The sequence below is a fragment of the Vulpes lagopus genome, chromosome 7, assembly GCF_018345385.1.
Source record: "Vulpes lagopus strain Blue_001 chromosome 7, ASM1834538v1, whole genome shotgun sequence".
In the NCBI taxonomy this organism is placed as follows: domain Eukaryota; kingdom Metazoa; phylum Chordata; class Mammalia; order Carnivora; family Canidae; genus Vulpes; species Vulpes lagopus.
In genome coordinates, this window is record NC_054830.1 from 34,323,656 (window position 1) to 34,346,140 (window position 22,485).

The 22,485-nt window shown below is 42.4% G+C and overlaps 1 protein-coding gene and 1 long non-coding RNA gene across 2 annotated transcripts in view; one reads left to right on the top strand and one right to left on the bottom strand.

The window, feature by feature from the left end:
- SUCLG2 (succinate-CoA ligase GDP-forming subunit beta) overlaps window positions 1–3,181 on the bottom strand; it is a 258,901-nt gene extending 255,720 nt beyond the window's left edge. The window contains exon 1 of the mRNA XM_041764426.1: window positions 3,044–3,181. Coding sequence (XP_041620360.1) covers window positions 3,044–3,127 — 84 coding nt within the window. The 5' untranslated portion in view covers window positions 3,128–3,181. The remainder of the gene's footprint in view (window positions 1–3,043) is intronic.
- Window positions 3,121–20,799, top strand: LOC121496135. Its single transcript, XR_005989114.1, has 3 exons — window positions 3,121–3,253; window positions 7,985–8,053; window positions 19,965–20,799. It is a non-coding gene; the product is annotated as an uncharacterized LOC121496135 (long non-coding RNA).
- The last annotated feature ends 1,686 nt before the right edge of the window (window positions 20,800–22,485 follow it).

Here is a 22,485-nt window from a genome sequence, read left to right on the forward strand (position 1 = left end):
TTTCAATGACATTATACCTCAGGAATAGGTGTCAAATGTTAAATTTAACTACTTAACTATGGGGGGGGTAAAGTATCATTTTAGGGGTACCTTTGTGAGTGATTAGAGTTACTTCTTTAAGCAGAAACTGGACCTTTCACCTCCATACACCCAACAGCTTTGCACAAGGTCCAGGACAAAGTAGGTCTGAGTCAAGAATGACAGGAAATTCCTGAGACACTAAGGATTCTTAAGTTTTGTGGGGAAAAGGGGGGGTCATGTTCAATTGTAATGTTTGGCACTGCCAAGGGAATATGTAGGCACAATATCAAGAGACTCAGATGGAGCAAATACTAAGAAGTATCCAAGAATTGAAAAGTTCCTTACAAGTCATGAGCAATGCTCACCTATTATTGTCAATTCTAAGATGTATATAAAGAAATAATAAAAGTGTGTCAGTATTTCGAGGACTTGGATGTGATATAGTTGCTACTTGGCATGCAGACTAACCTCTAAATAGTGACATAACACATTTTCATGAGGAAGTCTACACTCACCAAACAGCCTCGTGTAATAGAAGCAAACTACTCTGGAATCGGCTCTGCCACAAACTCTCTTTATAACCTTGAACAAGTATTGAACTTCTTGAGGCCTCGAGGTCTCCACCTGTGAAATGAGCTAGTTGGACTAGATGCTTGCTAGTGCCAAGCTTGCAAGAGTGTCCTGGACACTATCTACTTATCTCTAACAAAAAACTTCTCATCTTTGAAACCTTGTGTTTCCAGGATAACAGGTCAACCACAAGTAACGTAAATCACTCCTAGATGGAGTGACGTAACTGATCCTTTCACCTAGTTTTCTTGCCAAACCAAGGCCATATGTCCCCAACCAGATTCTCTAGAGTGTGGCGTCCACGCTCTCATCTCTTGGTTAGGCAGAAAGCCCAGCCACACCTCAGCTAAATGCTTGGGTTTCTCTGCACAACTACTTGCTTTGCTTGAGTTTTCACTGCCCTGGGCCCCGTGTTTCTCATCAATTCAAGTCTACACTCATAGTTAGCACCACAGTTCTTGTTTTTTGTAACACTTAAATAATGAATAGGACTTGATCACCTGGAGGTATTCTCCTTACTCGATTACAATAGTTATTAGTGATTTTAATTAGACAAAACTGCCATTCCTTTTCGCTATCCCACCATACTGTCAAGTGCCTATTAGAGATATTACAGTAATACGTATTAGCACCTTTTAAATTTACATTAACAAAAACAGAGAAATGAGAAGTCAGGAAATGAAAAGAGAAGGGGGGGGGGGTGGGAAACCTTACATATGTTATAAATAGCCAAAGCTTAGAGTAACTCAAAAAATCATTAGTAGCTATCTTTTCATTTTTTTCTAAAAACTACACTATACATATCCTGGTCAAATTTGCATGAGTGGGGAGCTTGGGTGGTTCAGCAGTTGAGTATCTGCCTTTGGCTCAGGGTGTGATCCTGGAGTCCGGGAATCGAGTCCCACGTGGGGCTCCCTGCAGGGAGCCTGCTTCTCCCTCTGCCTGTGTCTCTGCCTCTCTCTCTGTGTGTGTCTCTCATGAATAAATAAATAAAATTTTTAACAAAATAAAATCTGTTACTAGCATCAATCTCCAGTTTATACAAAACTACAGAATAGTGCCTGCCTTCAGCCCAGGGCGTCATTCTGGTGTCCCAGGATCGAGTCCCATGTTGGGCTCCCTGCATGGAGCCTGCTTCTCCTTCTGTGTCTCTGCCTCTCTCTCTCTCTCTCTCTCTCTCTCTCTCTCTGGGTCTCTCATGAATAAATAACATTTTATAAATAAAACAAATGAATAAATTGCATGAGTGATAATTTGCCTCTCATAAATCAAAAATGGAAAAACGAACAATGACGCTGCTGTGTGTGGCTGAGCCCCACAATGCCCTTTCTTTAACAGGGGAAAGAGAGGGATCCCTGGATGGCTCAGCGGTTTAGCACCTGCTTTTGGCCCAGGGCGTGATCCTGGAGTCCTGGGATGGAGTCCCAGATGGGGCTCCCTGCATGAAGCCTGCTTCTCCCTCTGCCTGTGTCTCTACCTCTCTGTGTGTGTGTCTCTCAAGAATAAATAAAATCTTTAAAAAAAATAAAATAAAATAAAATCTGTTACTAGCATCAATCTCCAGTTCCTACAAAAAAATACAGAATAGCGCCTGCCTTCGCCCCAAGGCGTGATCCTGGAGTCCCGGGATGGAGTCCCGCGTCGGGCTCCCTGCATGGAGCCTGCTCCTCCCTCTGCCTGTGTCTCTGCCTCTCTCTAGGTCTATCATGAATAAATAAATAAAAATCTTAAAAATAAAAGGGGAAAGAGATTATTTACGGAGAACCAGAAACTGGGCAATTGAGTGACTTCTCCAAGAGTCAACGCCAACTCAAAACTCCCCAAAAGCCTTCTGAATACTCTTGCCATCCCGCAGAAGGTGAAATCCAGCGGAAGGCAAGTTCCAACAGGTACTGAGCATCCATCCAGCCGAGGCCTGCAATCGGGGAGGAAGTGGGGGGGAGGGGATGTGCAAGGCTCTGCTCAGCCGCCTCTGAGACGGGAAGCCCAGCTCCCTGCTAGAGGGCGGCGCGTTTCCCACTTTCCTCCCTCAGCCCGTCCGACCTACGGAAGCGGCCACCCTGGGGAGAGCTGCCGGGGGAGGCGAGCTACTGAGCCCAGCCGGGCTGGGGCGGGCCTGCTCGTCACGTGGTCTAACCCGCGCGCCCCGGGGGCGAGGCGTCTCCCGGGCAGAGCCGGCCACGCGGATGCTAGACCCTCGAGGCTCCAACGCGCCCGAGGCCCCAGGACTTCTCGACGCGCCGCGCCCCGCCCCGCCAGCTGCCGTGCCAGCGCCCTGGGCAGAGCCGGGGCACGGGGCACCGGCCTCGGCGGGGGGCCGGGCGGCGCTGGGGCAGTCGGCAGAGCGCCCGGGCGCAGCCAGGTGCTGCAGCGCCCGCGCCGCCGGGACGCAGGCGGAGGCAGAGGCGGCGGGGAGGACGGCTGCGGGGCGCCTGCCGCGGGGCGCGCTCACCTGCCACCGGGCCGCCAGCAGCGGGGGCCGCAGCACCAGCTCCCGCAGAAGTGTCCGTGCTCGCGCCGCTACGGGGGACGCCATCTTAGACAGGAAGCCCCGCGCCCCCGCGGCCCCGCCCCCGCGCCCCTACGCCACGCCCCCCAGCGCCCGCGGCCACGCCCCCGCCCGCGGCCACGCCCCCTTTGTGATCCGAGGATAAAGACCCGCGTACGTGACTTCCCTGCCTCTACCTTCCTGCGCGGGGGAGGGGGGGGCGGATCTCTCCAGGATGTTGAGAATTTATTTTTTTTTTTAACTTTTTTTTTTTTTTTTTTTTTTTTCTTATGATAGTCACAGAGAGAGAGAGAGAGGCAGAGACACAGGCAGAGGGAGAAGCAGGCTCCATGCACCGGGAGCCCGACGTGGGATTCGATCCCGGGTCTCCAGGATCGCGCCCTGGGCCAAAGGCAGGCGCTAAACCGCTGCGCCACCCAGGGATCCCCGATGTTGAGAATTTAGTAAAAAAGCACGTCGGGGGTGCGCCTTCCCTGTGGCAGGCGCTACTGATGACACAGTGAAGGAGGTTGAGGGGTTGGTGGGATTGTTTTGCTTTTTGTTTTTTTGGTTGTTGTTTTTTTTTTTTTTTTTTTGCTCTCCGAGAGGTCAGAGTCTAGTAAAAGAGGTTAACTAGTAGCAATGAGGCAAATAAGGATTTTTTTTTCTTTTAAGATTTTATTTGTTTATGCATGAGGGACATACAGGGAAGGGCAGAGACACAGGCAGAGGGAGAAGCAGCCCCCCCCCGCCCTGCAGGGAACCTGATGCAGGACTCGATCCCAGGACCCATGAGTGGAAGGCAGGGTGCTCAACCGCTGAGCCGACCCAGCTGCCCCGCAAATGAGGACCTAAGCTACCTATCATGAATAGGCAAAGCAAAGAGGACTTTTAGGGCAGTGAAAGTGCACTTTATGATATGATGATGGTGGATGCATGTCAGCACGTGTTCATCCAAACCCATAGAAGATAACGACACCTGGAGGGAATTCGTAATATGAACTAAAGGCTTTCAGTGATAAGGATGTGTCCGTGTACAACTACGACACACAATGTATTCATGTGTCCGTTGTAACAAATATACCACCGCTCTGGGGGAGGCTACTGACCAGCACGGAGGCTCGGTATTTGAGTTGCAGGGAAGGGAAAGTGAGAAGGGAAATCTCTGTACCTTCTGCTGAATTCTGCTGTGAACCTAAAGCTGTTCTTAAAAATATAAAGTCATAAAAACAGTTTTAAAAGTACCGTCATGGACAATTGCTTACTTGGGAGTAAAGCAGTTAAAAGGGAGGAATGTGGGGCTCCTGGGTAGCTCTGACAGTTGAGGCTCAGCCTTCCACTCAGGCCCCATCCCACCCCCTGTTTGGCAGGGAGCCACTTCTCCCTCTGCCCTTCTGTTTACTTTACGCTAGCTCTCTCTGCCTCTCTCTCTATCAAGTAAATAAATAAAATCACTAAAAATAAAAAGGGGGAATGTGGGGTGCTGGGTGGTTCAGTGCGTTAAGCATTTGCCTTCAGCTTAGAACATGTGCTCAAGGTCCTGGGATCAAGCCCCAAATCCTGCTCCCTGCACAGCAGGGAGTCTGCTTTGCCCTCCCTCTGTGCAACCCCCCTGCTTTTGCTCCCTCTCACACACTCTTTCTCTGTCAAATAAATAAAAATTTTAAAAAGGAGGGGAGGATCCCTGGGTGGCTCAGCAGTTCAGCGCCTGCCTTTGGCCCAGGACACGATCCTGGAGTCCCAGGATCAGGTCCCGCATCGGACTCCTGGCATGGAGCCTGCTTCTCCCTCTGCCTGTGTCTCTGTCTCTCTCTTTCTATGTCTATCATGAATAAAAATAAATAAATCTTTAAAAATAAAAATAAATAAAAATAAAAAGGAGGGGAGAGGGGATGAAATATTTACCTCTAGTGTTTCCTGCATGAGTTCCATTTTCAAATAGGAAAAGAACCCAAGATGAGAATGAGAAGTCCATCTTTATAAAGAACTCTTAATAAAGAGCAAAAGAGAGAGGAGTCCAGAAATCACCATTCTATTATCCTTAAATAATAATTAATGCAGGCCACATTCATGAGCCAGCAGAACTATTCAAAGGAGAGTTTGTGTGAGACTTGGCAATGAGGAGATCAGGCTGTTAAATCCCTACATCCCTAAGACTTAGCATTTTAGTATTCTTGAGGCTAGAAGTCTGAAACCCAGCAAAGCTGCACTCCATTCTAGGGACTCTAGGAGACAATCCATTCCATGCCTCTTTCAGCTTCTGGATGCTGGCCTCAGGTTCCCGGGCCACATCACTCCAATCTCTGCTCCAACTTCACTAGATTCTGTGAGGCTGTCCCCAAACCCCCTCTGCCTCTCTAAATATACATATTTGCAAGTATGCTTGCATTTAGAGTCGACCCAGGTAATCTAGGGTAAGTTCTTCCTCAGGTCCTTAAATTCACCACATCTTTTGCCACTTTATACAAACTAATATTCACAAGTTCTGACATTTTGATGTGGACATATCTGTTGGAGACCCACCATTGATTCTACTGCTTGAGTCTTCAGATGGAATGCACTTTGAAGCACATGGCATCGCCTACAATGTTTTCTTGCCATTAAAGTTATTTGAGTTTAATAAACACTGTGGAATTTATGATCATTTACAGGAATACTGGGGATAGAGATATAACATGATCTGACTCTCTAATGAGGGAAAACCAAAATGTGGAACAGTCTTAGGACACCAGCTATGGGATTTTTGGGTGTAAATCAATCGTATTTGAAAAGGTGAAGGAGGATTGTTCTAGAGTAAAAGAGATTTAAGAACATAACCTTAACTAAGGACACAATTTGTGATGATTGTTTGGATTCTAATGAGATCAAAGCAACTCTAAAAAGAGCTCTTTGGGTCAATTGGGAGGATCAGATTTTTGACTGAGTAGTAGATGATCTCAAGGCATTCGAATGAATCTGATTAGCTGTGGCAATGGCATTATAGTTGTGTCAGGCATGTTTTCCTTAGGTCCTGGCTGTGCCCCCTGCCCCCCACCCCGCCCACCCCAGCTCCACGTTCACTCTAGCTGTTGCTGTGGTGCCCAGGGTCCTGCAGGTGAAACCTGATGGCACCTTCCCTAGACTGCACCACAGATCTCTCACTTTCTGCTCTGGGCTGTTTGGGGCTTCTCTGTTGCCTCCTGCAGGACCCCGGTGGGAAACTTTCCACCTATTCTGTCTGCTTCTGAAGCATTCCATTGCAAACCTGGCAGTGTAAAAGTGTTAACACCACCCCCCCCCCCATGGGGCATCCCAGACCATGACATGGGAACCAGTGGACAAAGACTCCCCATTTCAGTCACTTAATACACAATTTGAATGAAATCCTGTAGTTCCTCAGAGGTTCACAATCCAGCCCAAGTGCCCACAGGTGCATCCTTGCATTGACTTTGCCTCCTCCTTGCTTCCACTCTTCTCAGTTCCACATTGTTCCTTGGGCTCACTTCCCAAAATAACAATTTGCATGCAAGCCCTTGTTTTAGGCGCTTCTTCCGGGAGGGAACTTAGACTGGGAATGTGGTTATGACAGAGTGATCATTTAAAAGGCATGCATATTGGGATCCCTGGGTGGCGCAGCGGTTTGGCGCCTGCCTTTGGCCCAGGGCGCGATCCTGGAGACCCGGGATCGGATCCCACGTCGGGCTCCCGGTGCATGGAGCCTGCTTCTCCCTCCGCCTGTGTCTCTGCCTCTCTCTCTCTCTGTGACTATCATAAATAAATAAAAATTTAAAAAAAATAAAAAATAAAAAAAAAATAAAAGGCATGCATATTGAAGTATTTAGAAGTGACATTTCATGATGCCCAAGCTTTATTTCAACAACATAAAAGCAGGAAGAGAAAGAAAGGGGGAGATGAAGCAAATGTGGTGAAATATTAGATTGTTGAAAGTGTCAGGTCAATAGGAGAATATTCTTGTGACATTTCCTCCGTTAGAACATATCCGTCCTCTTTACTCAACAGACAAAGGAGGATTTCAGTGCTGTGTCTCTGAGTTAGGAGAGTGCATTCAATCTATAATTTCAAAAAATAACAGGCCATATCATTTTTAAAAATTTACTTTGCTTTATACTACGTTATTTACAGTAGATTCTTCCATTGATATTGACATTTAATTCCCAAGGATTACTGATATATACCAATACCATGATATGATAGTACCAGGCACATTGAACTTGCTTTATGTTTCTCAATTACACTTCATCACAACCCTGTGACATTATCTGTCTTTCTTCATTTACACCTCTTACATTTACTTTTTTCCACAATCTTCCCTCCTCTCATACTACCTCCTGGTTGCCCCTTTGCTCCCCCTCCTTTCTCTTTGCATTTATCCTTTAATTTTAAAAACGAAACTGCTAGTTGGTTTACAAGCAAAATGGGTTTATTCAGAAATAGCAGAGAGTGGCGATACAAGGCAAGAAAACTACAGCAAAAATCATAAGTCAGTCCCCCAGACAAAAGAGAGGAACGTTGTTTTATAGAGGAAAGGAGAAGGGAGCTAGGAGACTGATTACAACAAAACAAAACAAAACATTGGAGTACACTGGGAGCTGGAATTAGAGTGGCTTCTCATTGGCTGACTTGTGACTATCTCTCATTGGCTGGGCTATTGCCAGGAGCAGAGGAAAACCTTTCTTCCCCCTGATGGGTAGGAAAGTAGTACCTAAAGTAGTATCCTGAGCAAGGTCCATCTCTTCTGATTTGATTTGCAATTGACCAGGAGTGGTGGGCATGACATGTCCCTTGACAGCCTCCCAACTATACTTTAGTGACGTTTCCTTTTATTAATCCTGTTTCTCTCTTTCTTCCCTTCACTTTCCCCCCTCTTCCTACCTTTCTTAATTGCAACATTTTTTTTTTCTGCAGATTAGCTTGCAAATTTGATGGCTCAAATTCAAATCCCCATTCAACCACATCCTATCTGAGTGACCTCAGGTAAGTTACTTGAGCTCTAAGCCTAAATTTGCTCATTCATAAAATGAACAAAGCACTTTAATAACAGTGCATTGTAGCAGTGAGGTAAGTGCTTGTTTGTTTACTGGGTTCAGTCTCTGGCAGATGGAAAGTAATCAAAATTGTTTTCTATTATTATTATCACTGTTACTTATTCCTCTATTTTTTTAAAGATTTTATTTATTTATTCATGACAGACACACAGAGAGGGAGAGAGAGAGGCAGAGACACAGGCAGAGGGAGAAGCAGGCTCCATGAAGGGAGCCTGACGTGGGACTGGACCCAGGGTCTCCAGGATCCGGCCCTGGGCTGAAGGTGGTGCTAAACGGCTGAGCCACCCGGCTGCCCTTATTACTCACTTTAAATGTAGCAGTGACTATGACCAATGTGATTGCCACATCCATGGTGTTTATAATGGAGCTATTGAGAAAAATGAAACATGAAGCTAGTAAATGTCAGAACCAGGGTTTAAATTGAGACCTGAGGGATCCTTGGGTGGCTCAGCGGTTTAGCACCTGCCTTCGGCCCAGGGCGTGATCCTGGAGTCCCGGAATCGAGTCCCATATTGGGCTCCCTGCATGGAGCCTGCTTTTCCCTCTGCCTGTGTCTCTGCCTCTCTCTCTGTGCCTCATGAATGAATAAATAAAATCTTTAAAAATAAATAAATAAATTGAGACCTGATTGTTTCCAGTTTTTTAAGATTTATTTCTTTTTATTTGACAGGGAGTGAGGGAGAGAGTGGGGTTTGGGGTGGGGTCAGAGGGAGAGAGAGAAAGGGAATCTTGAGCAGACTCTCTGCTCAATGAGGAGCCCAACTTGGGGCTTGATCTAACAACCTCAAGATCACAAACCTGCACTGAAATCAAGAGTCAGACACTTAACTGAGTCACCAGATTCCCTTAGACCTGACTGTTTTTAAGTGTCAAATGACAAAACTAAAACTTAGCAATGAGTTTGATGTCTTTTATTCAAGGGGAAATAATCCATGGATTGGGGGAAAACAGTGCTTCACAAGCAGTGGCCCAAATTTCTCGAAGGGTTTAGGGCAAAAGGGAGTAAGATGTGCTGGGACAAATCCATAATTTCACATGGTTTCTACTCCCCATGGATAGGTGAATTCTTCATGCCTTTGACAGGAAAAGTGAATGATATCATTAAGAATTGCATAATGTCTTGATGATTTTTTGAATAATGGCAACTATTTAGCATGATTTTAGCCAAAATTTCTTTTAGCTCAATGACAGGTATTTCCACCTGTAGCATCTCTTCCTGATCTATGGGTTGTGGTAGGGTATGGTGAATGGGTCGGTGAAACAATAGAAAAAATATATCATTCTCTCCTTTGATTTCTGACACAGAGCTACAAGAACCCATAGGAGAATCTTTTATTCCCACGAGGCAACTCTCGGTAGGCTCTTGGATAGCCCCAGGATGAGGGCAGATCACCAGAGAGATTAAACCATGATTGGAAGCTTGGAGATTTCAGCCCATCTCCCATTTTTTGTGAAGGGGAGAGCAGCTGGATATTGAGTGAACAATTGATTGAGTCTACATGATAAATCCCTCCATAGAAATCCATATAGAACTAGGTGCAAAGAGTGTCCAGGTTGGTGAACATAACCACATGCTGTAGGGAGACACCCCCAACTCCATGGGGGCAGAAGCTCCTTTGCTCAGGACCCTTCTGGACCTCACCCTATGATTCTCTCCATCTGGCTGTTCGTCTGGATTCTTTATCACATCCTTTACTGCATTATATACCAATAAAAGTAAGTAAATATTTCCTTGAGTTCTATGAGCTGTTCTAGCAAATAATCAAACCCACGAAAGGGTTTATGGGAACCTCTGATTTATAGCTGGCTGGTCAGAAGTACAGGTGATAACCTGGGATTTATGATTGTCATCTGAGGTGGGGAGCAGGGTCAGTGTTGTGGGACTGAGCCCTTAACCTATGGGGTCTGCACTCTGTTTAGTGTCAGAATTGAATTAAATTGAATTCTAGGACACACCCAGCTGGTTTCAGAAAGAATTACTTGGCATGTGGAAAACCTCAGTCCATTCAAAGGGAGAGTTTGCCATTCTAAGGAAAATCAGATCAAATTACTAAAGACAACTGACATGGAAGTATGATTTATTATTAAAGTATTTGATTATAACTCAAAATACAAATTATATTTCTACACCAGGAAAAAAAACAGGGAAATCTATTTGAGTTCCGTTTCTGAAAGGCAAAACTTTGTGAGTTCAACCTGGGATATTTCCTGTGGCCTAATTGGATAAAAGCAATTCACTTGTTTGATCCAATTCCTTGTAACTTGTCCATCTCACTAATTTCAAATGGCAAGGGCAGAAAGGCCTAGTTTGAGTGTATACCAGGGTTTTTAGTCAGGACTCCTTTTGTTGTCAGAGGCAGAAACTGAAGCCAAACCCATGGTATTTACTGGCCGACAGAAAACACCCCAGAAGAAGGGGCATCTGGGTGGCTCAGTGGTTTAGTGCCTGCCTTTGGCCTAGGGCATGTTCCTGGAGTCCCAGGATTAAGTTCCACATTGGGCTCCCTGCATGGAGCCTGCTTCTCCCTCTGCCCATGTCTCTGCCTCTCTCTCTCTCTCTCTCTCTCTCTCTCTCTCTCTCTCTCCCTTTCATGAATAAATAAATAAAATCTTTTAAAAAAATCCCAGAAGCAAAGAGTGCCCATTCTTAAAGTTAACTGGTATCATGGATGCAAACATCATGAGAAGTCTGTCTCTCTCTTGGTCTCTGGTCTGAGTTTCTCTCAGCTTGGCTTCTTTCAACCCCCCCCCCCCACCTTTTTTTCACATGGTGAGGAACTTAGGTACTTGGGGTTCTAGTATCACATCCGTAACTTTTCTTGATTAGATGAAAGAGAGCCCTCATGTCCCAGCTCAAATTCTAAAAATAGCCAAGATTCTGAGGCAGACCATTGGGGTCTCAGTTCCATTCCTGAATAAATCTCTGGGGCCAAAGAGACTCGCCATGCTGCTTTGGGTTAGATTCAAGTACAAGTGGTTTGATTAAGGAAGTTCTCCCAGTGGGAAATGTTAAGGGAATGGGAGAAAGAAGAAAACAGTCAATCAAAACTAATTTCAGACGAAGTGTTGGCCAACCCCTGATCTCACAGGGAGCTCTGGAGCATTCACATATCAGAGTTTGTCCCCATCTTGAAAGAAGGGAGCTGGGGTTTTGCCACTGTACACTAGTCATTGACCATAGGTTGCCCTGAGGAAATATAATCTAGATATTTTTAGCTCTGGTGCTCTAGAGGTGAGACAGCTCCAGTAACCCAAGGGCAAACCTCTGAAGAAGGTTGCAGGTATTTGCAATTTGTAGCATAGGTCAGGGAAGTTGGAGACTGGGCACACAACATTGACTAGTATTGTCCGTATATCCCCATCCCTGAGTGGCCAAAGTGTTGATCTTTGTGATTGGCAGCTCCAAGGAGAACCATGTTTTCGAGTGAAGAAACAACAGTTTACTGAAAGAGGGATGATCCTATTAACTAAATAAGAAAGAGGTGACAGGCAGGCAGAATAATGAATGTCAATTCTGTGTAGCCTCAACTCATTTGGACTCACCAAATTTAATCCCAAGCAAGTTGAGTCAAGGTCATATAAACACACATTTGGAGAAGGAATTATTACATTCACTGAGCATGTCACTAACACTATTTTTGTTAACAGCTTCATCAAGGTATAATCAGATACAATAAATGGCACATATTTAAAGTGTAAGTTTGATAAAATCTGACATATGTGTACACCCATGAAACCGTCACAACCATCAAGATAATGAGCATCCCCATTGCCCCAGAAGCTTCCCTTTCTTGTCCATCAATGCCACCTCTCCTGATTTCCCCATCCTCAAGCAATCACACATGTGCTTCTGTCATGATAGATTATTTTGTATTTTCTAGAGTTTTACAAAAATGGAACCCTACAGTATGTGCTGTTTGTTCTTGGTCCAACATAATTGAGATTAATCATGTTGTTTTGTACATCATTCCTTTTATTGCTGAGAAGCATTCTGTTGTAAAAATACAATTTGTTAATCTATTCAACTATTGATGGAATCTAACACTTTTGTATATCATATACATTACATTTATATGTATATATATACACATATATATATATCCATTATATTCTTTCATCAGTGCTGTAAGTTAGATTTAATGCCCATGTTACAAAAGAGGCATTTATGCTCAGAGAGATGAACTAAGTTACCTGATAAATCAGCTCCTAAGTAGTGGAGCTTAGATCTCAGGTTTTGGGGAGTTCTTTTTGTTCTTTTGCAAAGCCTATGCTTTTTTCCACTCTTTCCATTCATCTGAGAACATAGAACACCACTTGATTGTTATTCACTTTAATTGGTAAAATGTATATTTCAGAAGTTTTCCAAGTTTATACTCTTGCATAAGAGCCTTACCTTTAGCTTTGATGTTTCTTTATGCCATAACTAGGAAATAACTCTCTTCTCTCTTTCCTCTTAAAATTAATAAAATAAAGTAATTCAGTAGGATGCTCCCTAGAGATTGGCAATGATTGGTCATTTTTACTCTACTATACCAAGTCATTTGTCCATTTCATTATTGAGCTAAACATCTGATGGTTTAAGAAGTCAGCACTAAGTGCATGCCCCATATAGGTGTCTTGAGATTTCAGAGTAAAATGGGAAATAATACTAGACAAAAGCAATGGGAATTTCAGCAGACTTCTCCATGACAAAATCTCACATCTCACTTCTTAGAAAACACCACTGCACCACAACCAGCACCTTAAATTTATAAATTTACATTTTGGACTTGTGAATGTCAAATCCCCCAGTACAGTTGTAAACTCTTTGAAAGCATCCACCAAACCAACTCTATAAAATCTGGATATCCCAACTCCAAGTTTTAAATTCACTCAACCCAGAGGGTGTACACTCTAACTTGCCAGACCTAAAGTCTTTCGACAAGGAGATGCCTAAGAATACAGTTTGAGAGATTTTACCTATGTTATAATAACCTCATAAAGCAGTGGGAATTGAAGAGCTCGGCAGACAATGAGCCAGAGGGAAGATGAGTAGAGTCTGGGTTATTAAGAATGCAGCAGATTTTGTTAGAGTTCTTCCCACATCCCCTATGTCCTCACCCCTATATTCAGAAGGCTACTTACTGAAACCCCTTCAATTCTCCCTGGCTGAGGTCATTTGTCTGCCTTTAAGAACAGGCTTGGCCAGCATGCAGGATAAGCCAAAAGTGTAGAAAGGTTAATTCCTCTAGAAGCAATCCTCAACAAATAACAGATTATTGATGGATAAATACTCCAGTTCCCTTGTGCTTGGGTGGGATAATTCTAAAGGTATCCTACTTTGTCTCATAGAGTTTCTCACCTGCTTGATAAATCACCATTATTGTCTTCCTTCCCTTCTCTTTACTTCCAACACCTTTATCTGTGCTTCCTGGAATCACTTCCCAAGTAAACTTCTTGCACCAAAATCCTTGTCTAAGAGGCTGCTATTGGGGAAAGCCAAACAAAGGCAGACATTAACTAGACTAGTAACAGCAACCACTGTAACAAGTACACAGCATATTGGGTTCAAGGCTTCATATATATTAACCCATCCAATACCCATTGAAAATGTAAAAAAAAGGTAGGTGTTTTTTATTCCCCTTTGACTGATGAGGAAATCAAGTCTTTGAAAAGTCAAGAACCTTACTCAATTTCATGCATTAAATAGCTGAGTCAGGTCTTCCCCAGGTCTGAGTGACTCCCAACTCTGTTTTATACACTATCAAAACTCACAGGCCAGCCCCCTTGGAGTCGTGGAGTGCACCATAATACAAGCTTACCTTGTGGCTCTCGGAAATGCCAACATCTTTTTCTTATACGGTTGATAGCACCCAGGAAAGGACTAAGTATATTGTAGCTCCCAGCAGAAACTAGTAAAATCAGAAAGATTTTTTTCTTTATTTGTTGTGCCTCTTTTGAAGCCTTGACATGCATTTTAAAATGAGCATTAGCTCTCCTAGCTGTGTTTGCAGAAGTAATATCAAAATGATACCCTATTCACGTTTCTGTCTACCATTTATTTTGGCCTCACTGGTGTGCTTATGAAATTACTATAAGTGAACATTCTCATTCTGTGCTTCTCATTATTGAGGAAGGAAACTCAAGGAGTTCCCAATATATTTTATTTTTTTAATATGATAACACACACACTGTTTTCCTTGTTCTTGTATATATGCAATTTATCTATCAGAGCAGCTTCTATTTCTTATTCATTCTTATTCTTATTTTTCATGCATATGCCAGAGAGAAGGAATTTTAATCACTGAAGTAGCATTTGTATAATAAAAGTGATCTCCGCAATTCCTTCAGTGAAGAGCAGGAATAAATGATCTATAGATTCTTAATGCATTGCTCCAAATATGAGTTTCAATTTGCGCAGAAGTTTCAATAAATTGTTCTGTGTCCCTAAAGACCTGCAGATGCCTCACGGGATATATTGTAAAGGATTCCATTTAGAAAGAATTTTATGAGTAATATATTCTCTGCACTTGTCTCTCCTCTGTTAATGGCTAACGACATTGAATAATATAAGCATGCTGTTTTTCTTTTCCTTTTAAAAAGAGGTCTAGCATAAACGTCACTCTATAGTTTTTTTTTAATTTTTCAGAATTCAGCACAAATTTTTCCCTTTTTTTTGTATTTAAATTCAATTTGCTAACATACAGTATAACACTCAGTGCTCATCCCATCAAGTGCCCACCTCAGTGCCTGTCACCCAGTCACCCCATCCCCCCATCCTCCTTCCTTCTTCCCTTTTGTTCGTTTCCCAGAGTTAGGAGTCTCTCATGGTTTGTGTCCCTCTCTAATTTTTCTGACTCAGTTCCCTTCCTTTCCCTTATAATCCCTCTCATTATTTCTTATATTCCACGTATGAGTGAAACCATATGATGATTGTCCTTCTCCGATTGAGTTATTTCATTCAGCATAATTCTCTCCAGTTCCATCCACGTTGAAGCAAATGGTGGGTATATGTCCTTTCTAATGGCTGAGTAATATTCCAGTGTGTGTGTATACATGTATGTATATATATATGTACATATATACCTATATATGAATACACACACACACACACACACACACACACACACATACCACATCTTCCTTATCCGTTCATCTGTCGGAGGACATCGTGGCTCCTTCCACAGTTTGGCTCTTGTGGACATTGCTGCTATGAACATCAGGGTGCAGGTGTCCCGGCGTTTCACTACTCAGTATCTTCAGGATAAATCCCCAGCAGTGCAATTGCTGGGCCATAGGGCAGTTCTATTTTTAACTCTTTGAGGAACCTCCACACTGTTTTCCAGAGTGGCTGCACCAGTTCATGTTCCCACCAACAGTGCAAGAGGGTTCCCCTTTCTCCACATCCTCTCCAACATTTGTTGTGTCCTGTCTTGTTAATTTTAGCCATTCTGACTGGTGTGAGGTGGTACCTCATTGTGGTTTTGATTTGTATTTCCCTGATGGCAAGTGATACGGAGCGTTTTTTTCATGTAGCACAGGATTTCAATGCACAGCACAACAGGAGTTGAGACCAAATGAGAGCTTACACTTGTTCAACAATTAACTTTATACTTAAGAAGTAGCATCACTACACTTAGTTTTTATCTGTGGTACCTTTACAATATGCCTATGGCACAGTATTATTATTATACCCATTTCTTAGGCCATAACCGAGGCTTAGAAAGGGTAAGTAATTTATTGAAGGTCACACAGTTATTACAATGTTTTAATGTTACCCACAAGTTTTATCATTTTGTACCTTTATAACCCATTCTACTTAGACTTATCATATAGTCACTGCCCTACAGGTTAGTCTAAACATCAAATATTTTGTCTCTAAAACTTGGCACTTGTTCCAAAGGCATTAAGTAGTTTATTCTTTACATTAGTGGCTGAAGACTTTTTATGTTACGTTGTTGGATATAAGAAGTGGTAACCCGTATTTTTGAGACATCTCAATCAATTTTAACTTATTAAATGATAACATCAAATTTTTCATGTTTTTTGTTGTTTGGGTAGTTAAAAAGATCACAGAATTTACCTACATATGCTCATGATTCATTTCTGGCTTTACTGTGGTCTGATAGTATTGATGGAGGACTGTTTAAAACATAAATTAATTATCATGCATAGAATAAAGAACTGTTTTTCCTCTTAAATTTTAATTTTAGATTTTTTTAGCCTAAGGAGGTTATGAAGCTTCATGTCTGATATCCAAAACCTTCATGCAGCTCTAACATCAGTAGAGTATCCTTTTTGAAATTGTTTTTAAAATTTCATATGAAAAAAGAGAGAGAGAAATTTATCACCCATTTTTACCTTGTTCGGTTTCTAACCTGTGCCACACATGCCCTGGTATTACTTACTTTCATTGTATTGGTGTAACAGCCATGAGAAGCAGATTCTAATGAACCCTAGATTTTTCACCAAGGCTCTACAAGGTCAGGGAAGTTGCCTAAGCTGATGCCAGTGGGAAGAGGCAGGATGGTGACTGGAATCCTGCACTGCCAAGCTTGATGGCCCAGGGATTTTTCCATTCCAGTGTATCGCAAAGCATGGATGGCCCAGAAAACTAATTTTAAGAATGATGATAAGTATTACATGAAAATAAGGTTTTCATATAGGCCAAATTAATTTGGGAAACAACAAAGTTAGCCAGAGTTCTTCACTCCAGGAGTTTTTCAAAGCCCATTATATGCTAATTCATAAACTCAGTCTGGATGGTGACAAGCAAAATTCTAAGATAGCCCCCCAACATTACAACCCCTGGGTCCTACATAACCTCCTCCCCTTGAGAAAGTGTGGGATTTGTGAAACTGATGGGACATTACTCCTATAATTAGACTATGGTATATGGCAAATATGAAGAATCCCAAATCAGTTGACTCAGAATTAATTTAAAAAGCTATTTTCCTGGGTGGGCCTGACTTAATCAGGCGAAAGCCTTTTAAAGAGAAACTGGGATCATCCTGCTGACCATGAAAAACAAGTAGGCATGTGTAATTACCTACAGAGAGGGCTCTCTCTAGTTGCTGAGGACCTGAATCCAAACTCAAAAAGGAACTGAATTCTGGCAGTTAGCACATGAGCTTGGAAGAGGCCTGAGTTCCAGAAAAGAACACAGCTCAACCAATGCTGTGATATTGCTCGTGTGAAAATCTGTGCAGAAAACCCAGCTAAGCCAAGCCTGGACTTCTGAGCCATGGAAGTTGTGGGCCTTCTTTTATGCTGCTAAGTTTGTGGCAATGTATTATGCAGCGTTGAAAACTACTGTGGAGAAATAACACTTAATTGTCAAGAAATCTTTTCTTTCTAACATTTTTCCTCCCGTGTATCTCGTAAGACTGGTGTTTTTTAGGGCTTCTAGGTGATTCAGTCTGTTAAGCATTGGACTCTGGATTTCAGCTCAGGTCATGATCTCAAGGTCATGAGATCAAGCCCCAAGCTGGGCTCTGCACTGAGTGGGGAATCTGTTGAGATTCTCTCTCTCCCTCTGCCCTCCCCAAATAAAAATGATAAAAATTTAAAAGACTGGTGTTTTGTAAAATTAACTTTTAGGAAATGCTGCATTTTAAATGACTTTCATCTCTCCATTGGAGAAAGAGTAGTAGTCAGCATACAACATTTGCTTCCAGGAACAGACAGACTTTGTTTCAATTAAGAGAAGGGACACGTGCTCCTTTAGGGGACCAGACTCAGTGCAGGATGAGCACTGAAGCTGATAAAATAACAAGTACAAAGGAAAATGGCAGGGTTTAAGTTTTGCAATGGTTAGTTTTCTACATCAACTTGACTGGGGCACAGGGATTTGAATTTGGTTAGGCTTTATTTCTGGGTGTGTCTGCAGGGGTGTTTCTAGATGACATTAACTGAGTCAGTAGACTGAGTAGAGCAGATTGTCCTCCCCAGCATGGGTGGGCCTCGTTTAATCCACTGAAGGACTGAGTAGAACAAAAGCCTGAGTAAGAAAGAATTGTCTGTCTCTATTCGACTGTCTTCAAGCTGAGATATCAGTCTTCTGCCTTTGGCCTCAAACTTACACTGGAACTTACACCATTGGCTCTCCTGGTTCTCAGGCCCTTGAACTTGGACTATAATTTTGTCATCAGTTCTCCCACATGCCCAACTGGCCAACTGCAGATCTTTGCCTTCTCAGTCTCTGTAATCTTATGAACCAATACATATACACATACGTATATATTTATATTTGTAAATATAATGTATAAATATAACTATTCTGTTGGTTCTGTTTCTCTGGAAAACTATACGGATGTGGCTGGGTTCATAGTGATGGAGAGTGGTGGGAACCTAGAGCAATGAGTGGCCATTAGGACAGTTCTTCATATGGTGATGTTTATCCTGGGAAATCATTGCAGTTTGAGGCACTCCCCTTTTCAGCCTGACCAGTTCTGAAATCTAAACCATCATTGCCCTAGATTTGATGAGTGATACTTTCCAAAAACACTGTAGGAATCCAAAATGCCAATAATGTACAATAAAAAGCATAAAAGTCAAAAAGATCATTTTGAGTGGGCCTGATTAGGATATATCCCTCCTGTAAAAAAGCCTCATTTGTGATGGTTTGCATATGAAATTAAAGAGAGAGGAATGCCTCGGTGACTCAGTGGTTGAGCATCTGCCTTTGGCTCAGGGCATAATCATGGGGTCCTGGGATTGAGTCCCACATCAGGCTCTTCATAGGGAGCCTACTTCTCTCTCTCTCTCTCTCTGTGTCTCTCATGAATAAATAAATAAAATCTTTAAAAAAGAAAGAAATTAAAGAGAAAGGGCATATCCTAGATGATTCCTAGGTTTCTGCTGGCAAACTAGATGGCTGGTTCGTGGTAGTCAAGACTGAAAAGGGGACAAAGGTTTAGTAGAGAAGGGTCATTGGTTAAGTCATATTGACTTTTAAAAAATATATATTTATTTATTCATGAGAGACACAGAGAGAGAGGCGAAGACATAGGCAGAGCGAGAGGCAGGCTCCCTGCAGGGAGCCCAATGCGGGACTCAATCTCAGAACCCCAGGATCATGACCTGAGCCAAAGGCAGATGCTCAACCACTGAGCCACCCAGGTGCCCCTAAGCCATACTGATGTCAAGATACCTTTGAGATATTAAAAAAAGAGATGTCAAAAAAGGCAATTAAATATGTGGTCACTTCTAGGCTAGAAGTATACATATTGTGGACCACCTGCATAAATATCATCACTGAAGCTATGACCATGGAGGAGATTGTCCAGGGATGGGGGAAAAAAGAAATTCTAAAATTCCAGAGGAATTCCTATAGTTAGTGGGCTGATGGAGGAGGATAAACCTGAAAGGGTGATAAGAATCTTCTGTAAAAGCATAAGATGATGAAGTTTGAGCTCCTACTCGAAGGATAATTAAGCTTCTGACTAGAAATAGTAGGACAGACATTCAGGGATGGAGGGAACATAATGAACTGAATCACTCAGGACAACGTGAGCAGGGCAGATATACGGAAGAGCAAGTTACACAGTTTGATTGTTGAGCCTGAGAGGGAGACAGAATGACAAAGGAAATGGTTGCCATATGATGAAGAATATCCAAAGTCGCTGTTAAAGTTTGTATTCACTCAGCAGACATATAGTTTTTAAACTTGGGAGGCTGAGTGTCATGGCTCTGGACATCCTGTCTAAACCTTAACTGTAGCACCTTGGCTTTTTCTTTTCATATATGGCTAAGACAGTACTTTCAGATATAAATCTGTGGGTTTTTTTCCTCTGTATATCGTTCCATTCAAATAGAGATTTGCTTTGTGCTCATTGCCTGTTTTGTTTTTCCATTCATAGAGGCCAGGGGTTGGAAACATAAATTGCCTAGAATCACCAGCCGGGTAATGTAAACAGATGAAGTGGATTGGATGCAGGAAAATCAAGAAACGATGAGGTCTGCGGTCAACTGGAGAGCACTTTTCTCCTTTAAAGGATACGGATTTGAGCTTAAACAGAAATACTGTGCAAGCCACACAAAGCTTGTCTGGGCTGCAGTTACCCCAAGTATTATGTGTTTATGACCTCAGAATTAAACTTTGGAAGAAACAGGTAAAGAAGGTAGCAAAAAATTAAAAGGTACAAAATTTACAGGTTTACTAGAATATGCTAAAGAAGCAAACAAGAGATTGCAGCTGCAACACTCCACACCCTAAGATGGGCGAAATTCCTCATATGACTTTTGGGGGACACCAAAAGGAGAGTTTAGAGGGTTCCTGAATTCCTCCTGTCTGGGCTGCCAAGGAAGTAACAAGACCTCAAGGCAGTGGCTGTATATGGGCAGACATGATGTCTGCAGACAAGCAAGCAGAAGAGAGCAGAGAGCCTTTACCCTGGAAGGGTCTAGGTGCACAGGGACAGTGAAGCACTCAACAGCAACTCCTTGGGACCCACACATGAATGCAGACCAGAGAACACCCTCTATCCTTAACTTGTTGGCTCTGTGCTCAACCCTGGAAATATAGAGATGGTCACAGTTTAGGCTGAAGTGGTTTTCTTGCTTCTAGAAAAGTTGAGGGACTATGGTGCCTGGGTGGCTCAGTCAGTTAAGCATCTGCCTTTGGCTCAGGTCATGATCTCAGGGTCCTGGGATTGAGCCCCATGTTAGGCTCCCTGCTCAACAAGGAGTCTACTTCTCCCTCTGCTCCCAGCTCCATGCACTCTCTCTCTCTCTTTCTCTAATCAATAAATAAAATCTTAAAAAGAAAAATGAAGAACAGTCAGAAATTAAGCTAAATTGTTTTTCTATTATAAGAATAGTTATGACAAATTTCACCCACCTGAGCCTGAGCCCAAGACCCATATCTGTTTTGTACATCCCAGAGTTTCAGAAGCATTGTGCCAGTGTGCTTAGATAGCCTTCCACCACAAAGAATTATCCAGCCTAAATGTCAATTGTGCAGAGGTTGAGAAAACCTGGGCTTTGTGGAACAGCCTGAGAAAAATACTCCCATTACCATATGAAACATATATCCTAAGTCTTTGTAATGATACAGACTCTTCTATAAAATATTTGTAAGATTGGACAGTGAACTTTTTCAAGTCAACTGTTTTATAGCTCTGAATTTCTAGAACTCAGCCCATCAAAGATGCTCAATAATTACCCAATGAACAAAAGATGAAACTATAGCTAGCATTTACTGAGCTCTTACCATGTGTCAGGCACTTCTTTAATATCTGACTTCATAACAACTTGAAATTAGATACTATTTTTATCACTTCATTTTACAGATGAAAATAAGAAGCTTGGAGAGGAAAGTCACAAAGGAGCCAGTACTGGAAACCTTATGTATCTGACTCTAATTTTTGTTTTATTTTCCATCACACGGCACCATATCTCTTTTAACATGGACCCAAATTGTGTTGGCCATAATCAAATTTCCAATTACCCAAATGCTGGAATAAATGCCTTTATAAGCTTCATAAACTACCCTACCCCCTTTTTTGTTTTGTTTATTGCCACTCTCTAAACTTGCTATTGCTATATGCACATTGAATTTATAAAGTACCATATTAGTCAGGAACATTCTATTTTTTATAGCACAAACATTTCCAGATGCGTTCCTGGGATTTATGCATTAATATCACCAGTTGGATGGTGTGTTTCATATTATTTCAGTAGATAAGAAATCCTTAAAGGGAGGCTTGATGATAACAGTGAACAAAGATTGCCACTCCTCTCCCCATTTAAAAAAATCCATTCTATTATTTGGGGGTGAAATGTAAACCAGCACATTTTCATTTCATTCCCTGCTTATATTGTTCTCTCAGTAACTTTTTTCAGGAGGGAAAAAAAAGTTAACTGAGATGGGGAAAATTCAATAGCAATGTACAGTAGACTCTGAAGAATGTATACTGTCACTTACCACCATTTGGCTGTCTGATGGTTGATTGCTTTCTGAAAGCTTTAAGAACAGGAGATCAATATGCTGCAAAAGTCTGTTTTAGCATTGTGAGAACTTTTACCACACTCTAGTGCTATCAGCAGGTGGCTGGAATAGACTAATCCTGCAAATAATTTGTTAAAACAAAACAAAACAACCCTTCCACATTTGCTACCACCTGGCCCCAATTTACCTTTCCCAACTTATCTTTGTCCCCACCTACATGCTGACCTCATCATACCAAATATTATTGAATGAATGTGCCCTAAATATTCACCTTCTAGGATGTTCAGATCTGTTGGTCTTGAGTATTCTACTCTCCTAGGTGAAGACCAATTAGTTCTTCAAAACCAAATTTGAATGCCATGTCATCCGTGAGGCTTCTCCTCAGCTGATTCTCTCTGACCAGCCATCATTCATTCATTCAGTCATTCACT